The sequence below is a fragment of the Magnolia sinica genome, chromosome 4, assembly GCF_029962835.1.
Source record: "Magnolia sinica isolate HGM2019 chromosome 4, MsV1, whole genome shotgun sequence".
Lineage (NCBI taxonomy): Eukaryota > Viridiplantae > Streptophyta > Magnoliopsida > Magnoliales > Magnoliaceae > Magnolia > Magnolia sinica.
In genome coordinates, this window is record NC_080576.1 from 31171599 (window position 1) to 31195641 (window position 24043).

At 40.1% G+C, this 24043-nt stretch overlaps 1 protein-coding gene across 7 annotated transcripts in view; it reads left to right on the forward strand.

Moving 5' to 3' along the window:
• Positions 1–24043, forward strand: part of LOC131242956 (uncharacterized) — a 56887-nt gene that overhangs the window by 20997 nt on the left and 11847 nt on the right. For all 7 annotated transcript variants that reach the window (XR_009169776.1, XR_009169777.1, XR_009169778.1 and 4 more), the window contains 3 exons: positions 1218–2838; positions 5642–5739; positions 18684–18825. Coding sequence is in view for 1 of the 7 variants with exons in the window: in XM_058241954.1 (XP_058097937.1) it covers positions 1218–2838; positions 5642–5739; positions 18684–18825 (1861 nt within the window). In the remaining 6 variants the exon portion in view is untranslated. The remainder of the gene's footprint in view (positions 1–1217; positions 2839–5641; positions 5740–18683; positions 18826–24043) is intronic.

Genomic DNA, 24043 nt, shown 5'->3' on the forward strand with positions numbered 1-24043 from the left:
CTGATCACACCATCCTTGCAATCCAACGGTCAAAATATCTCCTTAATGCAACTTACATACGCTACGAGCACATGTGTAAGGTCTTCAACCTCTACAGACTCGACCCGTACCCGTCATCTAACCACATTGACACGGGTAATGCACGCATCCTGCATTGATATACTTTGAATGGTCTGATGTCCGCATCACCCATACCGTCTCCTCTCATCGCACCCGTCTTCTTTCTCTGCGTGTAGCCCGCACTCCCTCTCTCTCTCTGCAGCTACACCCTCTTTCTATGCAGCATGACCCACACGTGTAGCACCATCCCTATTTTTATCCGCTTGCGGCCTGCAGCCTTTCCCTCCCAATTGCATGATATCTCTCCCGATGTCTCTCTTCCTTTCTCCATGTGGGTTGCATGTGTCATACCAAGCAATACATTTGATGAGCATTGCTAGGTATTCGAATTATCTGCATGATTTATTTCAGTATCCGTGTGCCAAAGCGGAGGAACTATATGATCCTTGATGCGAGGAAACACACGGTGTCCTCCATCTTCTGTTTGTGACCATTGTTCAATAGTCTACACCATTGATATAATTAGCCCCATTGGATGTTAATGCCTCACACTTTCCTTGATAGGATATCCTGACTCTTTGATTGATGGTTTGCAAATAAACGGTTGAGAAAGAAATACAGTAATGATCTCATTCAACCGTAAAGATAGCCAAAGACTGGAGCACTTGGATCGATACTATGCATATCTTCAAATCTTGGATCATGTAATTCTTCCAAGGTATTTGTGCCAATACATCCTAATAAGTGAGGAAGGTCCAGATGTAACTGTAGCCTTGTCCAAAGCGTAAGTGGGAGTGGGAGTGTGAGTCTGAAGCATGATTTGAACTGTTGCACCTGAGTAGATGGTTCATGCAACTAAGGTTTGGAAATTGTGTATATGGCCTGCTATTGGCCATGAAACTCTCTACATTTTGCACCCTAACAATTTGACTTACATTGTTGGCCTTTGTTGTTAGTGGCTATCCTATTTGATCTTCTTTTTTTTTTTCTTCTGCTTTTAGCCATTCAAAAAAAAAAAAAAAGAAGGAAGAAAAGAAAAAGAAACCTTTTGTTTTAGCTACTCCCAGTTTTAAAATTGCATTCTTATATAGTATGCCTTCTGGTATGACTGTTCTTTGCCATCTTGATTCAATGACTTCTCCTTTCTTCTGCTGTAGCTTGAAGGCGAGGGAGACGGTCTTGAGCCTGCATTACCAGCAAACAGACCATCGATTGTTCTTTTTGTGGATAGATCATCAGAATCATCGAAGATAAGAAGAACAAGCAAATCAGCTCTTGAAGATTTTAGGGAATTAGCCTGGGAAAATCAGTTTTCTAACCAGATGATAACAGAACAAGACAGCATTAATACTGAGGGGTTCTCATCACAAACTTTCCCTGGGATGAGGAGTAAAGCTATTTCAGACCCTTCTGGCCTTGCGACAATGAAACTCTCACCAGCAACCAGGTTGGTGAAATTCAAGGATCAGATGGCTTATATTATTGATGATGGTGGAACCGGTAATGCACAGGGAAACTCTGTTCGTGACGTTTTGGCATACCTGCTTCAGCAGAAGAATCCTCTGTTTCATATCAAGGAAGAAAAGATAAGTGTTTTGGCAAGGGAAGCCGGTTTCCAGCTTCTGTCTGATGATTTTAAGGTGAAAATAGTAGATGCGTTGCCATTGCGAGAGGGAAATGATCAATCTGAAAATCCAGAGTCTCAAATATCTGAACAGCCCATAAAATATGTTGTTGAAAATAGCATTGACTTGAAGGACAATAATTTATTGAATAGTATACCTTTGGTCGAGCATGGGGAACAGCCTGAAGTCATTGAGGTGGAAACTTCTCTTCAGGATAACCAAGAAACTACAGCTCAACTTGAAGAAAATGCACCACTAATTACCACAGAATCAACTCAAGAGGTTAAGAAAGGTGAACATGATACTGTTGAGAATATGGGCATTAGTGACAACCATAGCTGTAAAGAGAAGGATGTGGGACCATCAATGCACCATGCCAAACAGCCTTTTCCCTTGGAGCAGGACCCACATGTGGAGCATTATCATGACGAACACATTCATGAAGATCATGGCTTGCATGCAGAAGGTGGCTTGAATGACATGTCTTCCAATGAAATAGAGTTGACTTGCAGTGGTGATTGCTCGGGTACAGCTATAATAGGAAATGTGGCAAAGGAGGATAGTTCAACAAGAGGGGACAAAATGGAGGATTATCAAAGTGAGCATCAAGGTTTCAAGGGTTCCTTTTTCTTTTCTGATGGTGGGTACCGATTGCTTAGGATGTTGACTGCAGACTCAAAGATTCCATCAGCAGTAATACTTGATCCAGTTTTGCAACGACATTTCGTCTTTCCTGAAAAGACAGTGTTTAGCCATTCTTCTCTAGTGCATTTTGTTGATGGATTTCTGAATGGAAGTCTTCCTCCCTACCAACGATCAGAACCTTTTCCTGGTAGTCCAAGGGAGACCCCTCGGCCACCATTTGTAAATCTGGATTTCCGTGAGGCTGACTCAATCCCTCGAGTAACAGTAAAGATGTTTTCGGAGTTGGTTCTAGGTGACCAATGCAATGGAGGATATGCAGTATCATGTTCTGACACTCAAAATTTTGCCCCTGCCTGGAAGAAGGATGTTTTGGTGCTTTTTAGCAATACTTGGTGCGGATTTTGCCAACGAATGGAACTGGTAGTTCGTGAAGTATATCGAGCGTTTAAGGGTTATGTGAATGTGTTGAAGAGTGAATCAAACAGTAGGCAATCCACCTTTATTCGAGGTACGAAGTTTTGTTGTTCAATTCAATTCATTTCATTGTACTCTTTCAAACAATGAAGTTATTAGGAGCAACAATCTTTGTCACACATGATTTATGGCTAGTGTTCATCAATGAATGTTGATTGTGTGACACACACACAGTGAGAGAGATAGAAACACTCCACACATGTGCCAGCATGGCACATTGGTATGAGATCTAATCCATTTATCAGAGGGGGTACCAGTTTGTAGATCATGTCACCCAAGAATCAGGTCGGTCCACTCATCAGATGGGCAGCAATTTATGAAACAAATTTACAACTTGGCTGAAAGTTTATCTGTCCAAATGTTTCTAACATCCTGGCCTGCCTTCAAAATGGACAAGATTTATTTTTGGGTGAGAACATTTCTGATGAGTCCCACTTGATGGATGGCTTGACGATTGCACCTGTTGGCCATGCTGGCACATCTTGTGGCTTGTCGATGGTATCTCTTGTGGATGCTTCAGGGCTTAGCAAATCTCTCTCTCTCTCTCTCTCTCTCTCTCTCTCAACGGGGACGTTAGCTACGTCCCCAAAATCTTAAATTGGCACATGGGACAGCCAATCATCAATCCAAATTGCCACTTCATCCATACCCTTAGGGCAGGCCATGGTACAAAGATCAGGGTGATCGGATGATCATGACCCTTTTAACATTTGCCATTTTGTTAACGCTGTTAGTTTTTTACGAGCCATAATCCTAAAACCAAAGTGCTTCTTTGGGAGTTGCAAGTAATCCATGGTGGGGCCTATTGGATAGATGTTTCAAGATGATGATTTGACCTATTTTGTCTCTGCTTGATCTTGACTGTCCATATTTATGATTGGATGGTTAAGATCATCTGATTGGCATGATTTTTGAACCATGGGCTTCCCCAAATGGTACGAATGAACGAACAGTCGGGATTGATGATTGGCCATCCTAGGTATCAATTGAAAACCATTTCTTTAATGATGAAAGATCTCATCCTATCCTATTAAGGTAAGTTGAGTTTATTTAATGGACATGCCGTGGAGTTATAATTTATGATTCTAGTGTAGTGGTGCTTTTGTTTTGTTTATATGGGCTGGTATGTTCATCTCATGTGGAGTAACTAAACAGGTGGGCTGCATTCGAGGGGTTATGATAATCCAATTGGCGTGATCTTTGCACCATGGCTTGCCACCATTGGTTTGATTGGATGGACTATCCGAATCAATGATTGGCCATGCCATGTGTCACGTAAAAACTTTTTGGAGTGTGTGATATGTTTAGATTGAGAGGCAGAGGAAAGTACCTGCATGCACTTGAAATGACAGTAGCCAGTGGAAATAATGTTCTTCATGACATCAACTTTCCACATTTAGATTTGCATCAGAAAAAATGTTATAAGAAGCTCATAAAGAAATGCTGTGAACTATGCATTTTAGAAGTCTGTGAATGTAAGAGACTAGAAAACATGACATACAGTGTTGTTAAAAGAGATGGTGCGCTCTATCATATTAGAGCTGCCATGTGCAAAGGATGCTTTGACTGACTGGGATGTGAAAACTATAGGATTCTACATCCTAAAGCTGCATGTTGTTTGCATCTTGGCTATGTTGCTAATGAAGAGGAAAGTGCTTAGTCATGAATTGAACCGTGTAAGCTTCCTGTACTGACTCACTTCCTCTTGAAGGCCATTCATTTTATTCCTTTGCCCTCAAAAGACCTTGATAACCAACACCTTTACCTATTTGGATATTCCCAATCCCCTTTTCTTGAAGATCCGCCATTCAGTCTCTCTTCGCCTGACAGTTGGCCCAGTTTCATACTCCAGGATCAGCATTGCAAGTATAGAGGTGTATTTATACCCATCACAGTCCATGGGCTTGTTTGTCTGAACTGTTAGCTTATAGTTCTTAGCACCTATTACTGGGTATTATTTTCTTCAGTATTATTATTCATATACCTTGTATCATCTATATCATTATTCATCATCATCAAAGCCTTATCCTAACTATTTGGGATTGGCTATATGAGTTTCTACCATTCCACTTACCAAGGGCCATAACTTCCGTTAGAACATATCAAATTTTTTCTTACTACCTCCACCATGTCCTTTTGGGCCTTCCCCTTGGCGTTTTAGAGCCTTGAACTTGTATGAACTCATTCTATCTTACTGGTGCAGTTCTTAGTCTCTGTTGCACATGACCAAATCGTCGAAGTCTAGTTTCCCTCTTCTTGTTACCTATTGGTGCTACTCCTAAATTCCCTTTGAATGCGTTCATTTCTAATTTTATCCTTGTCTAGCCACTTGTCCATCTCCACATCCTCATTTCAGCTACACACATTGTATGTCCATGTTGTTCCTCGACTGCCCAACATTCTCTCCCACAGAGCATTGCTGGTCTTACAGCCATCCTATAAAATTTCCTTTTCAGTTTGAGTGGTATACACAGAATGATTTGCAGACATGGATTTCTTCTTTTTCTTTTTTTCCTTTTTTTTTTTTTTCTTTTTTGTGTGTGTGTGTGTGTGTATTTCTTCGGACAACATTTACTAATATAATTGATTTTTGGGTTTTGTTGCATTGCTAAATCTTTATATGTGAATTATGCAACTGCTTGCCCATAATATTATTCACTGGTATTCCTTGAAATGAAGCATTTTTGTACGTTAAAAGAAGCAAGCATTTTTTAGACTGATTTTTGTCAAATAAATCAATTTATGTTTGTTAAGCCAACCCCAAGTATCTGGGGAAGGCTATGATGAAGAAATCAATTTATGTTTGTTGACCATTTGTTGGATATGTGATGTGACAGATAATGTGGATGATGTTATGCTTAATGAGCTGCCGCTAATTTTCTTTATGGACTGCACATTGAATGATTGCAGTGCACTACTGAAATCAATGGGTCAGGTAACTACTGTAGACTTTGCATTTAATAATACGAAATATTAGATCCAGTTATTTTTTATTGAACTAACTATTAATTTATAAATATTTGCATTGCGTGCATGTGTGCGTGTGACACAAGCAGGGATTCACAAATACACAATTTACTTACTACAAATGTTAGTGAAAAGTAGACAGTACACAGTTTCCTAGCTGGAAATATGAGCAGAAGTAGACAGTTTAGTATTGAATATTATTATTGGCTAATGGATCTGTTCGTGCACCTCTTCAACCTGATTATCCATCTTGATCAATGGATCTCTTTTTGGGTTTTTTAAATCTACAAGGGCCCTTCTTCAGGGTGATCCCCTGTCCCCTTTTCTATTCATCCTGGTTTATGAAGTGTTAAGCAGAATGTTGCTCTGTGGCCACGAAGTAGGTTTGTTCAATGGTTTCTTGGTTGATAACTTTCCTTTCTGTATATCTCATCTTCAGTTTGCCGATGATACTCTCCTGTTTTGTGAAGCAGGAGACTATATGGTAGACTTCCTTAGCATGGCAATCTGTTGGTTTGAGACTATATCAAGGTTGAATGTTAATAAATCCAAGTGTGAATTATCCAACATTCACCTTTCTTCAGAAGATACATCTTTTTTAGCGACTGTGTTTGGATATAGTGTCGGATCCTTCCCCACCTTTTACTTGGGTCTTCTTCTTTGTGTGGGAAAGCCTCCAATATACCTCTGGTATTGAGTTCTTGGAAGAATGGAGAGGAAGCTCTCCTCTTGGAAGAGTAGCCTCCTTTCTCTTGCTGGCTGACTAACCTTAATTAAGGACTCTTTAGCTAACCTCCTTGTGTACCAAATGTCTATCTTCCAATGCCTGAAATTCGTTATTGCCAGAATTAATAAATTGCATACAGATTTCCTTTGGCAGAGGGTTTCTTCAAGAAAATTCCCCCTACTGAACTGGAAGGAGGATTGCACTCCCTATTTGCAAGGAGGAGAGGGTATTAAGGGCCTGGATTTGGTTAATTCAGCGCTTTTGGGCAAGCGGGTGTGGAGGTTTTCTAAAGAGGTGTTAGCCTTGTGGAGATCCCTAGTTCTCGGTAGCTACGCCACCCACGGAAAACCTAAAGGAACATGAGTCATATTCCGCCGAACGTCATTCTTGCCAAGGTTGTATGTCTTTTTTCAGCCTACTCATAAATCAGGTGGTTTCTTCTATCTCCCAAGGCTTGGGATTTTTGGTGGGTAATGGAAAAATAATGAGTTTTTGGTTGGACCCTTGGCTGGGGGAGTAGCCTCTTATATATGAGTTACTGGACCTGGCCTTTGTTTGCACAGATGTCAACATCCCAGTGGCCCTATGCTTCTCAAGGTCCTTACTCTTATTCAGTTGGTAGACTCCCAGGAGTTTCAACACCAGGTCAAGGGTTCGAATACCCACGGTGGTGAAATCCCACAGCGTGCGTGTGTGGGGTGTGTGTGTGTGTGTAAAAAAAAAAAAAAAAAACTCACTGTTTCGCTTGCAGGGAACCTATATCTCTTCAGACAAGGATGACTCTATGGTGTGGAAGCCAAAAGTGTTGGGTACCTTCTTAGTTCGATCCTTCTATGAGTTACTCTACAAGCTGGTGATCCTGGAACATCTAGTCCATCCAGTTTCCCATGGTCATATGGCGCTCCTCCAAAAATTATGGCTTTCTCATGGTTTGTTGTAAGAGGTTGTGTTCTCACTATTAACAACCTTCGAAAGTGGGGAATGGTCCTTATGAATATGTGCTTCTTACACGACCAAGATGCAGAGACCATTGATCAACGCCTTCTTCATTGTTCTTTCACAACAATCATTTGGTCTGGGGTGCTCTCTCTAGGCAATGTCTCATGGGCCGTGCCTGCTTCCGTGGGTGATTTCCTGCTCATCTAGCAGCAAATGGAGTGACGCTAGGTAGAAAGAGATAGAAGTTAATCCTTCTTGCAGCTTTCTGGGCTATTTGTGGAGGGAAACAATCGGGGTTTTCGCAATAGGAGTCTTTCGGCTTTAGGCGTGTTTGAAAAGAGTAGGGGTGTACATCGAGTCAAACTGAGTCGAGTTGGCCTCAACTCGGTCACTAGCTGACCTCAGCTCGAACTCGGCTCGGCTCAGTCCTCGAGCCTGACTGGCCAGCTCAGCTTGGTTTGGTCAGTAGCTCGGGCCAATTTGAGCTGAGTTCGAGCCAAGATCGAGCCGAGTTTGCCTATGCAGCATTTTCACAAACACATGGACTGCACCTTCAAATTTTCACTGAATTTAAAACACTAGCAGCAGTTTTATAGGTATTTCATCAAACACCTTGTAAGCAACATCAAAATCAAGAAAAAAGGGGATTTGTTTGATGAAACATACCTTCCTTGCCACCAGCTGACACTTCGTTGAGTCATTTCATCAAACACTTGGTGAGCAACATCAGAGAATTCTCGAGTCGATCTGAGTTGAGCCGGGTTCGAGCTATATATTGAACCGAGTCTAGTCGAGCTGGGGCCAGCTCGAACTCGGCTCGAACTCATTTTCGAGCTTTAAAAACCAGCTCGATTCGGATCGAACTTAGCTTTGAACCGAGCCGATTCAAGCTTTTTCGAGCCAAGTCGAGCAAGTTGACTGAGCTAGCTCGGTTCGTGTACACCCCTTAAAAAGCGCGATCCTTTTATTTCAGGACTGGGGCCCCTGAGACGTGTTGTTTAGAGCATCTTAGGGCCTTTTTCTGGGTTTTCTCGTAGCTTGGGGGCTGTTGTTATTGTATTATATTTTTTCTTTTGTTAGTTTAGGTTCATTTTTTTACTTTTTCATTTCCTTTGTTTTCTCTTTTGCTGTTGGCCTGATAAAATTTCACCTAAAAAAAATAAATAATAATCAGTTTAGAATGCTAAAATTAACTTAGCTACATAACTCAAATGACCTTTCTTCTTTTTTCGTTTTTAGTTGTATGGAGAGGGGAATTATATATTCTTCAATCCTACCTATGCATGGTATTCTTTGGTCTTCAGTTTGCACAAGTGGTGTGCCCATGTTTCTTTAATCGAAAATGTTGATCTGATGGGCCCCACCCTAGGTAAATCATGCCACAACTTTCCATGAATAGAAGATCCTAGCCCTCTAGTCTTCGGTCATTTCCAGTTTAATGTAAACCATATTCTTGTATTTAGTGCTATGCCCATGGTTTAGTCAGTGATCATAGATCATGCTCTAAGACTCCCAGATTGTAAGATCCTATCCACCAAACCTTTGGTCCTTTCTAGATGAATGTAGACCATATTCTTGTGTTACCCTCTATTTGCAGGCCAGCAATTGAAGGGTTAGGATTGCCCTGTCGAGTAAATTTTTTGAGCAGGATTGACCCTAGATCACGGAACCATGTCCCACTTATATAGAATGAAGACTGGAGGAGCACTGTATATCCTGAGGGTTGATCGTATGATTTTAAATTTACAATCATAAGATCAATATTTCATAACAACAAGGCATTTTATTCTTGCAATCAGTTTTGGACATCATTAAAGTTATGGATCTTGCCAAGTTATCCTGATTCCCTTTGTTGACGGACCATGATGGATGGTGATGATCACACGTGTGGCCCACTTCATGGGAAGATTATGATTTTAATTGCTTCATTTCATTATTCCTTTTGTTTAGTTCTTTAGGTAATGTGTTGGCATAGAGTTCATGTATATAGGTTTTGGGTATGGAATAACTTAAAGCGGTTAGGGATGTTACCCACTTCTAAGCTCTCTCTCTCTCTCTCTCTCTCTCTCTCTCCCCTCCTCCTCCTCCTCCTCCTCCTCCTCTCTTCTTCTCACATTCTCCCTCTCTCTCCCTCCCAATCAAGGTGTCCTGTATCGGTATTGGTTGGCGTAACGGTGCCCTCAGAAACCGATACGGATACGGGGGTGTAACGGCGATACGGGGGCGTAACGGTCCGTAACGGCGCAATTTTTTTTTTTTTTGGCCAAAAAAATATGGATTAAATCCAGAATATTCTAAGCATTCCAAATATGCATTCATTTATAAATTGGAACATGTTTATGGTGGTGTAACGGTCCACTCTTTGGTGAGAAGTTGTATCGGACTGTCTGATTAATTTTTTAACCAGGTAACTTGAATTTGACTACAAAATTCATATATTTAATTTTTTAAATATGTAATTTATATACTTAACATCTTGATATCATTTCTCCCAATAGTTCTTTAAAAAAATAAAATTAAATTCAGGTAGATGGCGTTGCCAATTTGGGGCTGACTTGGAGGACCAATTTATTCTCCAAATCAGCCTCAAATTCATGCCATTTATTGTCATTATCCCACTTATAAATTGGTGGACATTTATTGGATAGTGAATCATAAAAATAAAAATAAAAAATCAAAAGGCCCTATTTTAAAAAATAAAAGTTCACAAATTAACAATTAAAACTATTCAAATAATTTGATTTTGGCATTGTGAGTTAGCAATTGCAGTCCATAATTTAATTGTCAAATTTCAAGTTAATATGTCTCGTGTACAATTTTTTAAGGTTTGAATTAGGAGGGATTCGGATGTAAAGTGCAGCACACGTGTCAAAGTTTTTTGGGCCTCACCCGTGATGAATGTGTTATATCTACACCATTCATCCATTTTGCCAAATAATTTTAGGGCATGAGCCCAAAAATGAGGCACATCCAAAGCTCGGGTGGATTGCACCGTAAGAAACAATAATAATTAAACGTTCACCATTAAAAATTTATTGAGGGCTAGAAAAGTTTTAGATCAAGCTGACATGGGTGTTTTCCCTTCATCCACGTCAATGTGACCCAATTAACAGGTTAGATTGAAAATAAACATTACAGTGGACTTTAGGAAATTTTTAATGGTGAGCATTCTATAACCACTATTTCCTATGGTGTGGTCCACCTGAGATTTGGATATTATTAATTTTTTGAATCCTGACTTAAAATGACGTTGCAAAATGGATGGATGATATGGATAAAATATATACATTATGGTGAGGCCCACTCGGGTCTGATATGATTGGATGGAAAATAAACGTTACGTGCGCCCTAAAATTTATTTAACCGTGAAAATCATTATCCCTGCTGCTATTTTTGGTGTGGTCCAGATGATCTCTGGATATAATTCATTTTTTGGCTGGTGCTCTAAAATGATCTCTGAAAATAGGTGAACGGTGTAGATGTAATAAATACATCACCGTGGAGCCCATATAACTTTGATCTCCTTTGAACCGTTCGTACAACTCGGAGCTCGAGGAGTGTCAGCGCTCGTCTTTGCGTGACACGTACCGCAGTCAGCTGCGGCAAATAAAAAAAAAACGGAGAGAGAGGGAAACGAAAAGAAAAAAAGAGGGAAAGAAAGAAAAGAAAAAAAGAGGGAAACGGGAAAGAAGAGATTGAGAGAGAGACAGAGAGAGAGTGTGAGAGAGAGGAAGAAGAAGAAGAAGAAGAAGAGGAAGCCGCAGCCGCAGCTGCTCGAGAAGAAGAAGAAGAAGAAGAAGAAGAAGAAAAGAAAGGAAAAAAAAGGTGAGGTTTTTTTTTTTTTTCCAGGGCCCGTAACAGCTGTTACGGCCGTTACGGTCACAGAATTCCATAACGGCCGTTTCGACCCCGTATCGCGTAACGGGTCCCACCGTTACCGTTACGTATCGGCCGTTACGGCCGATACGTAACCGATTTGGGATACCCTGCTCCCAATCTAACTAAAGGAACATGGTATCAAAGCGTTAAAAGATTTGGTATCGCATTCCTTTCCCTTTTCTTTCACTTTTTCTCCTCTTCGGCTCTTCCTCTTTCTTCTCCACAAGGTGAAACCCAAAGTCATTTGGGGCCTATCTATGCAAATCTTCTTCATTCGTTGTTCAACCAACATATGGTGGATTGTGTAGTTGTGCCTTGTGATCATGTTTGAGGCCTGCTTTCGCATGCAACCATTTTGATGGTTTAGAGTGGGCTTTGTGAATGGTCAGATTTAGAGATCAAGTATGGGTGTAGAGATCATGAATGAAAGTGAAGGATCCCTCGTATTCGTCATCAATTGGTCTGTACGTATGTGGGGGTGATCATTGATGCATGCTTTCTTAATGCAAGTGTTTGGTGAGTTCAGGTTCTTCCCTTGTTGTTTGATCTCATATTTCCTTAAATATGGATGTGTGGATAACTTATGCAAGAAAGGGATGATCCTTCTGAATATATGTCTTGTGTGCTATCATCATGAAGAATTGATGAATCATCTTTTCATCCAATGCGATTTTGCGAAGAAGATGTGGGAGGGGGTTTTGGACAAGTTCGGTATTTAGTGGGTCATGCTGGGCTCAATTGAGAGCTTCTTTTTATCCTGGCATGGTGGGGGTATTGGGAAGATTGGGAAAAAAATTATGGCACCTCTATCTTCTAGTTGGAATATCGGCTCTATGGTTAGAAAGGAATAATCGCTCTTTAGAAATTGGAGAAAATCCTATTTGAAGGTGTGCAATATGGCAAAAGAATGGGTTTTGGAACGGGCCTTACAAGGTGTTTTGTATCTGTTATTATACGCTCATAAAGGCCGATACGTATAGGTAACGGCCATGATTGTTACGCGATACAGGGGTGAAATGGGGCAGTTGGTGTTTTGGGACCATATAGGCCTATACGGTAGCCGTAAAGGCCATTACAGGGCATAACGACCGTTACCTCGGTAACGGTCGAAAAACGACCACTTTTTTTTTTTTTCCTTTCTATTTAAATCAATTTTCTCCTCATTTTTTCAGTTTTCTTACTCCAAAAACTCTCCTAGATCATTTCACAACAGATTTCGACCACTCTTACTATAGATTTTAAGATTAAAACTGTAGGTGGAAGTGATTTGAGCGAATAGAAGCTCCAAGGGCCAATTTTTCAAAAAATTGGAGAAGTGTTATTTATGCCCTTTTTTTTCTTCTTCTAATGTTTTCAAGAAGTAAATGTTGATTTCTAGTTCAGTGCTTGATTGTGATGTGCAAACATTAGAGACATATGATCATGTTCACAAATTCACTAGACAACCCAATACAACACTCTCACCAAAGAGTGGACCATTACACTACCATAAACATGTTCAAAACAAAAAAGAATGCATATTTGGAATATTTACATTATTATGATTTTTCTAGATATTTTTTCAGAATTTTTTGGGCAAAAGAAAATTTTCAACTGTTATAGGGGTTGTAGCAGTCGTTACGCCCTCGTATCGGTAATGATGGTGACCGTTACAGCCACCGTTACTGATATAGAATACCTTGGGGCATTTGAATCAAAGGCACTTGGGGCGGATCAGTTCTCTCAAAGTTGGGCAGATTTATAGTTCAATTCCTCATTTCTTTTTTCTTGTAAATATGTAGGCTTTTAGCCTTTTTGCAATAAAATCATTACTGTTCAAAAAAAGAAAAAGAAAAAAGAAATATGCTAAGAGTAGTCTTCTTCCCTTATCCAAGTTGATGAATCTTCAAATTACATCGACCAAACCTAATGGTGCAAATTCGTTATAGTGGGTGACATTTGTGGAAGTATTTCTTACATGAAGAAGGAAATCGAAGCATCTAACATTCCTTGAGCCTGATGAAAGTTCAAAAGATTATGAAGATTGGGTAGCAGAAGATGCTTGGATTTTGGATCTTTTATGGAATAATATAAAATCACCTATTAGTGCAAATGTTATCTTCTTTAAAGCAATAAAAGAAGTTTGGAAAATTTTAAAAGAGATTTATTCAGATGAGAAGAATTTGATCCGTATTTACTAGTTGCTTCAAAACATCTTTGTACTTCAACAAAGGGATAAGAGTGTGAGTATTATGGTGTTGCAGGGTATGCGGGAAGAACTAAATGTATATATTAGTCCTTGTTCACTAATTATAAGACCACGACACGGCAATGAGAGGAATTCCGTGTCACCAAATACCTTTTTGGTCTTTGTCAATGTGTCCCATAACGGCCACAGTGGGTGTAACAGTTTCCACCGTGACTGTTACGATACGACTGTAATGACGTTACTGCATTTTTTATTATTTTGAAAAAAATCTATTTCGTCCTTGTTATGGGGGCATTATAGGGCCGTTATGGGTCCTCTTTTTTTTTTTTTTTGTTATGTCTGTGTTGGCGCCATAACACGGAACAGTTACCGCCATTACTATTATGGTTATTATGTAACCATTTTGGTGTACCACGGTCTTTGTCATGAGTTTGAACCTTCCATCTACTACAAAGGTGTTTGCTCATGTTCAACATGCTGTTTGTGTAAATTCTTGAAGTTTATCTTCATTTAATTGGTCAACATTTACTTCTTCCTTTGGTAGGGGAGATGGAAGAAGTCGTGGTGGATGATTTGGGGGTAGAGATTCAGGTTGGGGTCACTTCGGTGGTAGGAATACTTGGGGAGGTCATGGAGTAGAGATTGGTGGCAGTCGTGGTCATGGAAATTCGGAGTGCTCTCATTGTGGGCTTTCTAACCACATGGTTGATACGTGTTGGGACCTCACTGGCAAGCCAACTTGAGCAAGTTAAGTTCGATCTTTTGATGACGGTTCCAAGGATTATGTAGTCAAGCCCATCTCAGTTGATTCCGAATTAAGTATGACAGATGATATAGTTATGTTGTCCATAGATGAATATGCCAAGGTGCTAAAAGATTGTTCCAACCATGCTTCCTTTTCCACTGTTACTCTTGCTTGATCAAGACGTCTTGCGCCTTCTGAAAATGTTCCCTGGGTTATTGATTTTGGAGCTACAATCATATAATAAGTATAACGTCTTGTCTTAGTTAGACAAGTTTACTCCCATTTCCTTTGTAACATTAGTTGATGGTACCTCAACTCATGTGTGTGGGTTGGGTATTGCTTATCTTACACCATCTCTTCCACTGACATCAGTGTCATATTCTTAAATCTCCTATTGAATCTATTATTAGTAAGTAAGCTTATTTGATCCTTAACTGTTCTGTAACATTCTATTATTCTATTGTAAATTTGAGAATCGAAAGATGGAGAGGATGATTGGTGGAGGACATGAAGCAAATATTCTTTATTATCTTGACAATAAAATAATTAGAGCTGTACTGTGGACAGTTGTCTCACCTCATCAGTGGCATTGCATGCTTGTTTACCTTTCATTGAGTAGTTTAATGAATCTTATTTTATCTTTATCTTAATGTATTTGAGTTAGATTGCGAAGTTCGCGAATTAAGCAAGCATCATAGCGTCTCGTTTTCGCTTCGTGTAGATAAACAGAGTTATAGTCCTTTCATTTTAGTACATTCTTATGTGTGAGGTCCACAACTTGTAGTACTAGTTTATTTGACCTAAGTACCTTATTGTTTTTGTGGATGATTATTCTCGCATGACCTGGTTATATTTAATGCAAGATCACTCTCAAGTGTTTCCTGCTTTAAAGAATTTCATATGGAAGTGCAAACGCAATTCAATGTTGATGTGTGTATTCTATATTTAGATAATGCTAGGAAATATGTATCTCATAAATCTAATTTATATATCTCATCTCATGGCATTATTCATGAAACCTCATGTGGACACACATCCACAATAAAATGGTGTCGCTGATTGTAATAATCGATACTTGATTGGGTTGCTTGAGCTTTGTTGTTTAACATGAAAGTTCTGAAAATGTTTTGGAGTGATTCAATTTTGACTGTACACTATTTAATAAATCGGGACTTGGGAAGCAAGAATGTAGCTCTTCTCGATAAATGGTTGTGGCGCTTGGGGACGAAGATAGGAGCTTTTGGTGAGAAATAGTTGTAAGTTTGGTTTGCAAGAGGGTGGATAGGAAATTAAGAGATCCTTGTATAGGCCCTCTTATGTGTGGAAATCGATTGCAGGTATTAGAGTTAAGCGAAGATGAAGGTGACCCACTAGAACTTTCACCTCCGCTTGCTATTAAGACTCTGGTGCAATCAGGCTTCATTGGAAACTCCCTCACTGATTGCTCAACGTCCTCCTCGCCTCCGGTCCATTCTGTCGATGATGTTTTCCCTCCCATCCTTGTGAGCCTGTGGGTTCTTAAAGCCTTGGTTCCAATCGTAAACGATTCTAATAGAGGTGCCTTTGACTCAGACCAAGAGAACTTGGAAATAGCTTTGGAAATCTCCCCTCTCATGACTTCCTTTGCTTTGGATAATCCTATGGTGGTGTAGGAGGACTTGCCTTCACCCTCGATTTTGGTGGAAGGCTTGGTTGAGGCAATTAAAAGAAACAATGGGTGAGAGAAGCGGCCGGCCATGTTGGAAGACTCTTAGGAGTTGTCTTTGGTGACCGAGATGAAGATTACAGAGCCCTATTCAAGTTGGTAGCAAAATGGGGATTGAGAGTGACTGTCAAAGGGGTATCTCACTCGGGATCACCGAGACATATGTAGTTGTATAGGGAGCTCCAGAACCTGGGTGTTGCACCAACGGGATTACTGGAAGCTATCCTGTAAGGAGAGGAAGGGCAGAGGGGTTGTTAAAGTTTCTCAATGAAGATCCTCTCATGGAACATTAGGGGCTGGGCTGTCCCCATAAATGGTCCCAGGTCAAGGAAACGTGCATGCGATCAAAGGCTAAGGTCATAGTCTTGCAGGAAACCAAGTTGCATTCAATCGACAGAGGTATAATTAACTCATATCCTACTTATGTGGGATTCCTCTAGCAGATCGATGGAAGATAGTTGGATGAGTCTTTTTTCCATAAGCGTCCTACTTCGTGAATCCATATCAAGGTTTTTATGGATCTTCTTTGGTATTTATGACCCATCTAGATCTTCTCTTCAATCCTCTTTTTGGGATGAGCTCTCTTCTGTCATTGATAGATGGAATCTTCCTTGGGTGGTTGGAGAAGATTTCAATGTGATCCACTTCATATGAACGATCCAATGGGTCGAGTATCACGTCTTCCATGAAGGGCTTTGCGAATTGGGTGAGGAAACACGGAATACTAGATTTGCTAATGGGTAGTGTTAAATTTACTTGGTCCAATGGCATAACCCCCTCGGTGATGTCCCTTCTTGATAGGTTTCTAGTATCACCAAATTTTATTCAACATTTCTTGTTTGCTCGCCAGAGATGCATGCCAAGACCGATCTTTGACCATTGTCCTGTGTTGTTAGAGTTTGATGAACTTAATTGGGGGCCAAAACCATTTAGATTCTAATTGGCTTGGTTGGAGGTGGAAGGTTTTAGGGATTTGATCTTTGATTGGTGGGCCTCCTTCAAGATTGAGGGGCGCCCTGGTTTCATTTTGTTCAAAAACTCCAGATGCTGAAATACAAACTCAAATTGTGGCATCAGGAGGTTTTTGGAATGAGGAAAACAGAAATGTCCTCCTTGCTCGAAGCCATTGAAGAAATCGATATTCAGGAGGCCAGTTTATTATCCGAGGACAATGCTGTGAGATCTCGACTCTCCTTTGATTACTGTGTTAGATTGAAAGAGGAGATAAAATGGTGTCAGTGGTCTTGAGCTACTTGGTTGAATGAGGGAGATCGTAGTAAGAAATTCTTCCACAACATCGCTAACGATCGTGCGCAGATAAATTCCATCTCCTCCCTTAATGTTGATGATGAGTTACAAACTGTTGATGATGTGGGTTGTCCCAGGATTGATGATTTACCCTTTAGATCGATTTCGGAAGAAGAAGCTATGCTCCTTGAAAGGCCCATAGATCTTGAAGAAATTAAAGAAATGGTATGGGGATTGGGGAGGAATTAAGCTCCCGGCCGGCACAGACGGCTATCCTATTGCCTCCAATTGTTTTGGGAAATTGTTAAGATAGATTTACAGGCTTTTGTTATGGAATTATCCGATCACAACAGATTGTCATCTGAGTTGGGCAGCACTTTTCTAGCTCTAATTCCCAAAATCGAAGTAGCCCAAAATATTAAAGATTTGCACCCTATCACTGTCATAGGCGGGCCCTACAAAATTCTTTCTAAAGTGCTTGCTTAAAGGCTTAGGGCTGTGGTATTTAAGGAGTGTGTCCTCGGCGGGGGTGTTCTCAGGGTTTCTTGTTCTCTTTAGAGACTGGGCTCCTTAGCTTCTATTCCCATGGGTTTTTGCTAGACTTGGGTCTGGTTGCTGTAATTTTCTTTCTTTTAGGTGTTTCCCCTGTATAGTTCTTTTTCTTTTTTCTTTCTTTTTTTTTTGTAGCCTTTCTTTTTTCTTAATAATATTCTCATCTTTCAAAAAAATAAAAATAAATAAACAATAAGGCCCATGGTATGGTTACTTTGATGCTGAAGTGGAATACATCACAGTGTCTGATGTAGCTTAGAAAAGCTAACTGTGTAACCTGAATGTGTGAAAACTGGTGGCCTACATGTAGGGTGGCAAGTAGGCTGGGTTGGGCCTGGCTGAAGGATAACTAAGTCCAGCCCATCAGCCAAGGACCCAAGTCCAGGACCGGCGCAGCCTACGTCAGGATCAGGCCAGACCAGACCAGGTCCACCATCCAAATGCTTAGCCCACCATTGCCAGCTAAGTCAGGGCAGGCAGGGCTCACTTTTCAGGCCTTTAGTCAGATGCAAGCCCAGGTCCAGCCCAATCAGTTATTGGGCCTAAACTCAGGTTCAGATTGAACCTACTAGCCTCAAGATTTGGCCCAAACTTCGCTGGGCTCAGTCCAGGCTGTGCCAGCCCAGCCTATTTGCCATCCTACCCACCTAATACTTCCAAAATATCCAAAAGGCTTAATAAAATATACGGGTCTTTTCAAGTAGCTAAATATAATAGCTTTGAGATGCTACACTAACCAGCTAGTTGTAGGACAGTTCAATAGGACTGTTAATCTTAAACTCATGCCTTGAGCCATGCATCTCTCTCTTGACTCACCCATTGTTGGTTGCAACTGTTGAACTATGACGTGACTATTCATTTAGAACTGTTCATTTTGTTACATTTGGTTGCTTATTGTGTTAACTTTCTGCAACATTCAAAATGTACAGAGAGAACTTTATCCAGCACTGATGCTATTTCCAGCAGAGAAGAAGGATGCTGTATCTTATCAGGGAGATATCTCAGTAGCTAAAATCATTGAGTTTATAGCAGCTCATGGAACCAATTCTCACCATCTCAGTCAAAACAAAGGTAACTTCTTGGATCCGTTGACTTCCTTAGGCCTTTTGACTGGTACTCTGTCATTTTCAGGAATGAGTGTTTTTGAATGAGTATTTTTGGATTGTTTGTTCTTGTGCAATCTTGTTTTAATTGGCACTGGCATTGTTTCAACCATTAAGCTGGTTTATGGTGAAATCAGTCCTTAATGCAGTTACATCCATGTGTTAGGAAGTTGAAGAAAAACTTGAGGAATAGTTCCAGAAATTAAAAAACATTTTTCAAGCTTTTTGCCTCACCTTGTCAGGTAGTTTTCTGATTTTTCATCTGGAATGAATGGTTGTCTGCCCTCTTTTTTGAAGTTTACCCGCTGCCAGCTTCGAAGTGGGTTACGTATGGTAATTGAGGTCAACCAAGTAACAAACTACGTAGTATATTTCAATTAGTCTTCTAGTTAGGATGCCACACCTGCTTCATAATCTCTCTATTCCCAGATGCTTCGGGACATAACACTACGTATTCTCTATTTCCTGCACTCCTAATCCTACTTTGCTGTCTCTGGCAACTAAGAACTATAAGGGCCTGTTTGGATTTGGGCAAATTTATGGGTGGCTAGCAATCCATGGGATGCTGTCAAGGCTAGCTGGTCACAGACATGCTATTGCTGACTAGTTGCTCCATCTCTTGTTTGCCAAACACTCCGTTGGGTCACAGACAAGATGGATTGTGGCACATGTGGGAAATTAAAGATTGGTTGGTGGCATGCTTGCACTTACATGTTCACATTTGACTCGTGCACATTGACATGTGCCACATTTTTTAGAGCCTGAAGATTATGGTGGCACATGCACATGTGTGTGATGCTTGAACTCGGACAGCGCACACGTGGCACATTCAAACATGTCACACATTTGCACAAATAAATAGGATCCTCATGCACCAAAACTATAAAGTGTCATTGGCAAGTAGTTCCACCTGTCCACTAGAGACACCCAATCATGGTCCAAGAGTCACATATCCAAGACTCCTTGTCCAAAAGTGCATTTCTTCTTGTTCACAAGGGGGTTGACAAACCATGGACATGTATGGTTGTCCATGACTATTAGTCGGGACACAACTTTGCCAAAATCCAAACAACCCCAAGTATCTTATCCAGTAATATGATTATATTCATTGTCCAAAGGAGATATTGAAAACTTTCTCTCGGAACTAGTTTCCTCTAGGGAGTAATATCCTTGATATGAAGCTACCTTTTGGTTGTTAAGATGTATAAAGGCTTTCCCATTATCTTCAGTAGTGCTCTGATGCATGACAAGCTTAACTTGTTAATGAAGTTGAGCAGATCCTGCTGCCAAAGATGAGCAAATTGAGCTGCACCGTTGAACTGAGTTAAGTCACTACAGGAGATAACCAAGTTGACAATTCTAAGTCCAGCTTGATTTTATTAATCTTAATAGCAGCTTGATTTTTTTATTTTTTATTTTTGATAAATAACCATTATTAAAGACTAAAGAGAGAAGCAAATCCCAAATACAAATAGCCCCATGGCGAAAACCTTACTTTGCTAATACATCTGCAATCACATTTGCCTCTTTACTTTTTTGTTTTGTTTTGTTTTGTTTTGTTTGAAAAGTTAATGGCATTTGCTTCTTTACCCACATGGCTAAACAAAATGCTTAACCTTTAAGCAATGGCCCGGACCCTGAGGTCAAATTCCAAGGCCTCAATTTTGCACTTCACCGTAGGAAATGACATCTCAAGGATCTCTTTTTGTGACCACCTTTCCGGGGAAATTCATGGAAAAACATCTAATTGCTTCTCTAAAGGCCTTGGGTTTGGCTTGACATGCTTCTGCTCAACCACAGGGAATGAGGGGCCGAAACATACAGGTGACTCTTTCATCTCCATTACCCCCACCCCACAACTTCCCAGGTTGCTGACAGAAGATCTGTAAAGGTTTACCTTCCATGAGGGCTTTACTTTTCTTTGAATAGATCACTACCTCCCAACCACTTAATGAGCAACCATCTAATCATATTGCTTTTCATGCGCTCAAAAATCCTTCCAGACAGAGACTATACCTCATTGAGATTGTGGTCATTGCTTTCTTTCCATATCTCCCAACAAAGCTCAAGAGGGAGCATTCTTCAAAGGATTCTACATCTTTCCAAGAGTGGTCCCAAAACCAACTCATGAATAGATTCCAGAAGGATATGAGCAGAATGAGTTTTTAGTTCCTCTCCAATGGAATGAAATTTTTAGTTCCTTCTTTATCTTGCTACTTTGCCCATGTTAGCAAGCCCTTCTATACCCAATCTACTTTTTGGAACCATTTGTTGCCCTTGCTTGTCAGAATCTCTCCCTTTAGTTACATTTGACAGAACATCCTATCCTACTTGGACCTTCTTAATGACTTACTCCTTCGAGAGGGTGGTGGTCTTTTTTTTTTCTTTTCTTTTCTTTTTCTTTGGATTTTATCATATATTAAATGGTTGTCATGCCATTCTTTATTAAGAATGATGTCTATTGGCTTGACCTGCCGAAAGTCAACAAAATAGGTCATAATGGAACACAGTCAAGCACCATTTGGTGCATTCGGGCCCACTACATTGGAATACAACAACAGGATGGAAAAAAAGGGAAAAATGTGATGTTTCACAGCTTCCATTTTTCCTGAAATGGTCGATTTCACTTCTCCAGTCAGAGCTTGTGTTTTAATCCTCTAAATAGAATTAGATATAGTCTAAAATGAGTCTCTAAGCTTTGTGAGTGGTCAAATGAAGAAGTGAGAACATAATGTGGGAAAATATGGAAAAACAAATTCAAAAGAGGGCTTTTATCACTGTGTTGGCTCATATGGGCTCATATGGCCCTTTTCTTTTCTTTTCTCTTTTCTTTTTTTGAATCAGACTAGTTCGCTGCAGTATTGCGTGACGGCGGTGGCCGATACAGTCTGCAATGTATCTAATATTCAAAACCGTGCTTACTTGTGGCCGATACAGTCTGCAATGTATCTAATATTCAAAACTGTGCTTACTTCCACCTGTTCACTGTTGGCTTCACCTTCCACTTATCATCATAAGAGGAGGCCTTGAGAAGATCTTGGCCAGGATCCTTGTGTCCAATCATCTCACAATGTTCACTAACACATCTTTCCAGTGTGGCACTCTTTCATATAATGCTTCCTAATAGTGTTGGTTGGCCATCTTATTGTTCATCTGTTGAAAAATTATGTTCGTTGCAACATCCAATGAGTAGTGATGACTGATGGGTTTGTGAAATGACATGTTACGAGCACAAACCCGTCTTTGAAATGGTGTCGATTACCCAAATTTTAAACCTGCAGCAAAAGATGCTGGTTTGTCAATGCATCCAGATTGTCTTTTTATCTGAGACTGCAACTCAGTTTTATTGGTGATGGAAACCATGCAAAACTAGTATGTCATCATGTTCATACAGTTATATCATAATCTGAAAAATATTTTATTTTGTAAATACTTGGTCATATGGCATTCCAAACTCATGTGATGGCTTTCTCTGTGAGTGACACGTTGCATCGAAACCCAAATGCAGTGAGAAATGGATGAGGATTGGCTAGGGTGTCCCCTAGAAGCAACGCACCACCACAACACTTAGTTGTTGTGAGAAGTAAGCAAGGGTTCTCACAGCATTCTAGACATGCACGGGTAGAGAAGTTAGTTTAGGAGAATAGTATTCATCTTGCCACATGGAATATAGGAGCATTAATAGGCAGGAGTGTGGAGTTAGTTGATATGATAAAACGAGGAGAGTTAACATGGCCTGCATTAGAGACCAAATGGAAAGAGGCCAAAACTTAAGAAATTGATGGATATAAACTTTGGAGTATTGGAAAGGACAACAATAGAAATAGGGTAAGGATAGTGGTAGATAAACTTTTAAAGGATATTGATAAAACCTCTGTTGGAAGAAATGTTTGGTGTATTGGTATCGTTACATGTATCATTGACCAAGGATATTGAAGCATGTATTGATATTGCGAATGCCAGGAAATGTATTGTTGACTCAGGAAAAGTGGGGAAAGCAGTGGAGTTTTTCAATGAAACTTCAGGAGATGCTAAAAGACACATATTTACATATTTAGGAATTAAAAAAAAATGCAAAAAAGAACCATATGTAATAAGTTTCCATTAAATATGGGCTTAAAGTATGTGTTCTCGTAAAAAAATTAGTGCAACATTAACCAAATGAGTTCATATGATACAAATGCAAGTACCAAACAATAACTAAGATGTTGAAAAACCAAAAGAACTAAAAAACATACCTATCTAGTCATCCCTCATACCTATCCATGCATACATACATGCCTGACCATCCATCCATGCATGCATACATACATGCCTAACCATCCATGCATATATGCATACATAGATACATGTGTGACCATCAATCCAACCATCCTTGCATTCATACACAAGTACATACATACAAATGATACAATGACACGTAGACACACACAGACATGCACGATCCATCCATACATGCATAGACATATACATACAATGAGACAGATACACACACACACACGCATGATCCATCCATGCATGTATGCATGCATGCATACACATGCATTATCCATCCATTGATCCATGCAACCAACCAACCATCATGCATACAAATACGAACATACATGCAACTCATCATACAACCATGCATCCATTAAAAAAATATTCAAATGGAAATTTTCAAATAATCAAATTTTTAAATATTTTAAAAAACTGATTTTCCACCAACAAATGTCACTCATTGATCGGATACAGTTTGCGTGGTGTGGCACACACCATTAACCTCAGTGGTGTGTGTACATGGTGTTCGTCGAGGAAAGCGGCAGTCCTTAAGCCCCGACTTGTACGAATGAGAGAATGAAACGATGTTTCTCACCGTTAATGACTAGGTAGGTCCTCGACCCTAAATTGTAAGAGGGGAAAGAGGTCATTTCTCCTGCTTTCATTCTTTACCTCCCATTTGTGTTGACCACACTTGCTAGATCTCATTCTCTCCTTCTCAGCTACCCATGCTCTCTCTCGTTGGTTCTCATTGTCATCTCTCTCTCTCTCCCTCAGTTGCCTGATCAACAACCTCCTCAACAATCAAGTTCTCTCTCTCTCTCTCTCTCTCTCTCTCTCTCTCTCTCTCTCTCTCTCTCTCTCTCTCCCCTCAGTTGCCTGATCAACAACCTCCTCAACAATCAAGTTCTCTCTCTCTCTCTCTG